This window comes from Morone saxatilis, unplaced genomic scaffold (assembly GCF_004916995.1).
Source record: "Morone saxatilis isolate NCDOM2014 unplaced genomic scaffold, NCSU_SB_2.0 Contig16, whole genome shotgun sequence".
NCBI lineage: Eukaryota > Metazoa > Chordata > Actinopteri > Moronidae > Morone > Morone saxatilis.
Window position 1 is genome coordinate 19,746,488 of NW_023339718.1, and position 2,817 is coordinate 19,749,304.

At 41.3% G+C, this 2,817-nt stretch overlaps 1 protein-coding gene across 1 annotated transcript in view; it reads left to right on the forward strand.

The window, feature by feature from the left end:
* wdfy3 (WD repeat and FYVE domain containing 3) overlaps positions 1-2,817 on the forward strand; it is a 91,587-nt gene that overhangs the window by 26,834 nt on the left and 61,936 nt on the right. The window contains exons 5-8 of the mRNA XM_035658294.1: positions 1-99; positions 739-931; positions 2,119-2,305; positions 2,392-2,558. Coding sequence (XP_035514187.1) covers positions 1-99; positions 739-931; positions 2,119-2,305; positions 2,392-2,558 — 646 coding nt within the window. The remainder of the gene's footprint in view (positions 100-738; positions 932-2,118; positions 2,306-2,391; positions 2,559-2,817) is intronic.

Below are 2,817 nucleotides of genomic sequence, written 5' to 3' on the forward strand. Positions count from 1 at the left end.
CCGCCACCCACCCAGGAGAAGACCCCAGTTCAAGGCCACACGCAGCAGGAGCTGCCCCTGGCTGACCGCAGGGCACTGCTCCAGAAAGTCTTCGTCCAGGTAAAAAAAAAAAACACCTGCACAGGTTACCGTCAAACTTGTCCAAAAGATCAAGGGGAAGAACTGAACTGATCAAAAGATCCACAGCTTGATCATTTTTATTTTTCTGTTCCTGCCTGCGCTACCAATTCACTTTATTTTAAAAGTACTTAGATAAATAGGAATTTATAAGTATATTTTTTTAAATACTTAAGATGGGGAGATTTTCACAGCTGCGTTGTAATTGTCTCTTGTTGTTTGAAAGATTACTTGTTTTTGTGCAGTTTTAATGATGTAGAAAACCTATTTTTAACTTATTTTCCTCTGGAGAAAAACTAATTTGAGTCATTTGTTATTATTCATCAGCAGTGCAAGTCTTGTAGAGCCTGATAGTTAGTGACATAAATAGATTGGTGGATCCCTTACTGTAATCATGGTGAAAAATTCTATCTGATTTATTTAGCATTTATTTTAACTGCCGTTGTGACCTTGGGACCTAAATCTTTAGCATTTTCATGTTAATAATGGCAGTTAGAAAATGCATTTGCAACAAACACTCTTCTCCACAATGTTTTTTTTACCAGCAGCAGTTTTATCAGCTCATTTTCAGGCTGATGCCTTTGGCTGGAGTCCAATTTCCTGTTCTTTCCTCTCTTGCAGATCTTGGTGAAGCTCTGCACCTTCGTTTCTCCGGCAGAGGAGCTGGCCCAAAAAGACGACCTGCAGCTGCTGTTCAGTGCCATCACCTCCTGGTGCCCCCCCCACAACCTACCGTGGAGGAGGAGCGCAGGAGAGGTGCTCACCACCATCTCCCGACATGGCCTCAGCGTCAACGTGGTCAAATACATACATGGTATATATAAATGTAAAGTATGTGTACGACATCTGCGTACATGTGTGAGTTTATGACTTATTCACACATGGTTTAGTTGTGGTGAGACAAGGCTAAATTGTGTATATGTAGTTGTAAGCCCACCCACCCAAGATACATTGAAGATCCAATCTTCTAAACCACTTCTGGAGTTTATACAACATGCATTAGGCCACATGAAACAATATAAAATGCAGTGTAATCTACATAGAGGAGCTTTACACTTGAATCTACAGATCCAACAAGGAAGCGCATGCAAAATAGATATCTGTCATGCACACACAAAACACATTGAAAGAATACTGGCAAAGCAAGCAAAAGATTTTGTTTACTGACATTTGTAAAGCACACAAATAATGCAAGAGAATTTGCAGCCAAATTAAAATTTGTAAACCTCTTGAGGGTTGCACAGTTTGTTGTCAGACTTAGTATCTAAGCAAAATATTACCTAAATGTAACCATGCTTCCATTATTACTTTATATGTGATAATACACACATGGATCCTTTTATTTGAGAAAAAACCTGGACCTTAAAGGCATCCATAACTCACAAGTTTACAGCAGAATGTTTGACCAAAAGTCAGGTTACAAATCTTTGTGCAGCATTGTACAGTAAATCTGGACACAAATGGGGAACAAGTCACACTGAAACAAGACATACAAGCCGTTACAGTATATTATTAAAAAAAACTTGGAGGAAGTGCAGCTGCTCTTTTGGTTCCTGTCACCCACCTGCAGCACTGATTTCCAGAAATTACCACACTGGGGTGTAGAGAGCCATCCCTTTACTTATTGAAGTATGTGTTAATCAATGAAGATGATGTGTGCTGAACTTGCATTTAGCTAAACCACATTGAACTGTTGGACATGGAGAAGGATGTTCTCTAGTTATAGAGGTGTAAAAAGAGAATCAGACCTATCCAAGCTTCTTAATGTTTTCCACCTGATGCTTTTCTTTCTTAGAACCATAATTAAAGTAAGCAAAGCAAATATACTTCATCATTTTAACAGGTCTGGCTCTATAAGGTTTTCCAATGATAACACTTGTTTTTCCATAGTTAGTCATCCTGCTTTACATTTCTCCCTTCAATATAAAGACTAAAGAAGAACACAGTCCCTTCCTCTTCCTCACTGTTAACCCTTTCTGCCCTCAACCCCTCCATCTACAGAGAAAGAATGCCTGGGCACATGTGTGCAGAACATGCAGCAGTCCGATGATCTGTCACCACTGGAGATTGTGGAGATGTTCGCTGGCCTCTCCTGCTTTCTCAAGGACTCCAGTGACGTGTCACAGACCCTGCTGGATGATTTCAGAATGTGCCAGGGTTACGCCTTCCTCTGCGACCTCATGCTCAGGTACATCTTCATCCCTACAGCTGACATGCAGTGTTCCTCGAGTGTGTCGTATGAACATTCATACAAACCTCTCTCTCTGTATACAGACTGGAACAGGCCAAGGAGGATGAATCGAAAGATGCACTGAAGGACCTGGTCAACCTGGTCACCTGTCTTACTACATATGGGGTGACTGAGCTTAAACCCGCTGGTCTGACAACCGGAGCCCCCTTCCTGCTCCCTGGCTTTGTTCTCCCGCAGCCTTCTGGGAAAGGTATGTTAATGATAGCAACTGTGGCTAGTTAAGATGGCTCTTGTCCATCCTCTTTTCTTATCCACTTATCCATATGACAATTTGGTTTTCTTTACAAGCCAATCCTGGTCCAGTATGCACAAGTGTGATGTAGAAATGTGAAGCCACCAGTGCACATAGACTGAGAATGGAGTTTACAGTGAAGCACGAGACGTCTTGTGTTCAGCAGGAAAACTTTAGAAATGTAAAAGAACCTGGAATTTTGAATGAGGTAGAAGGA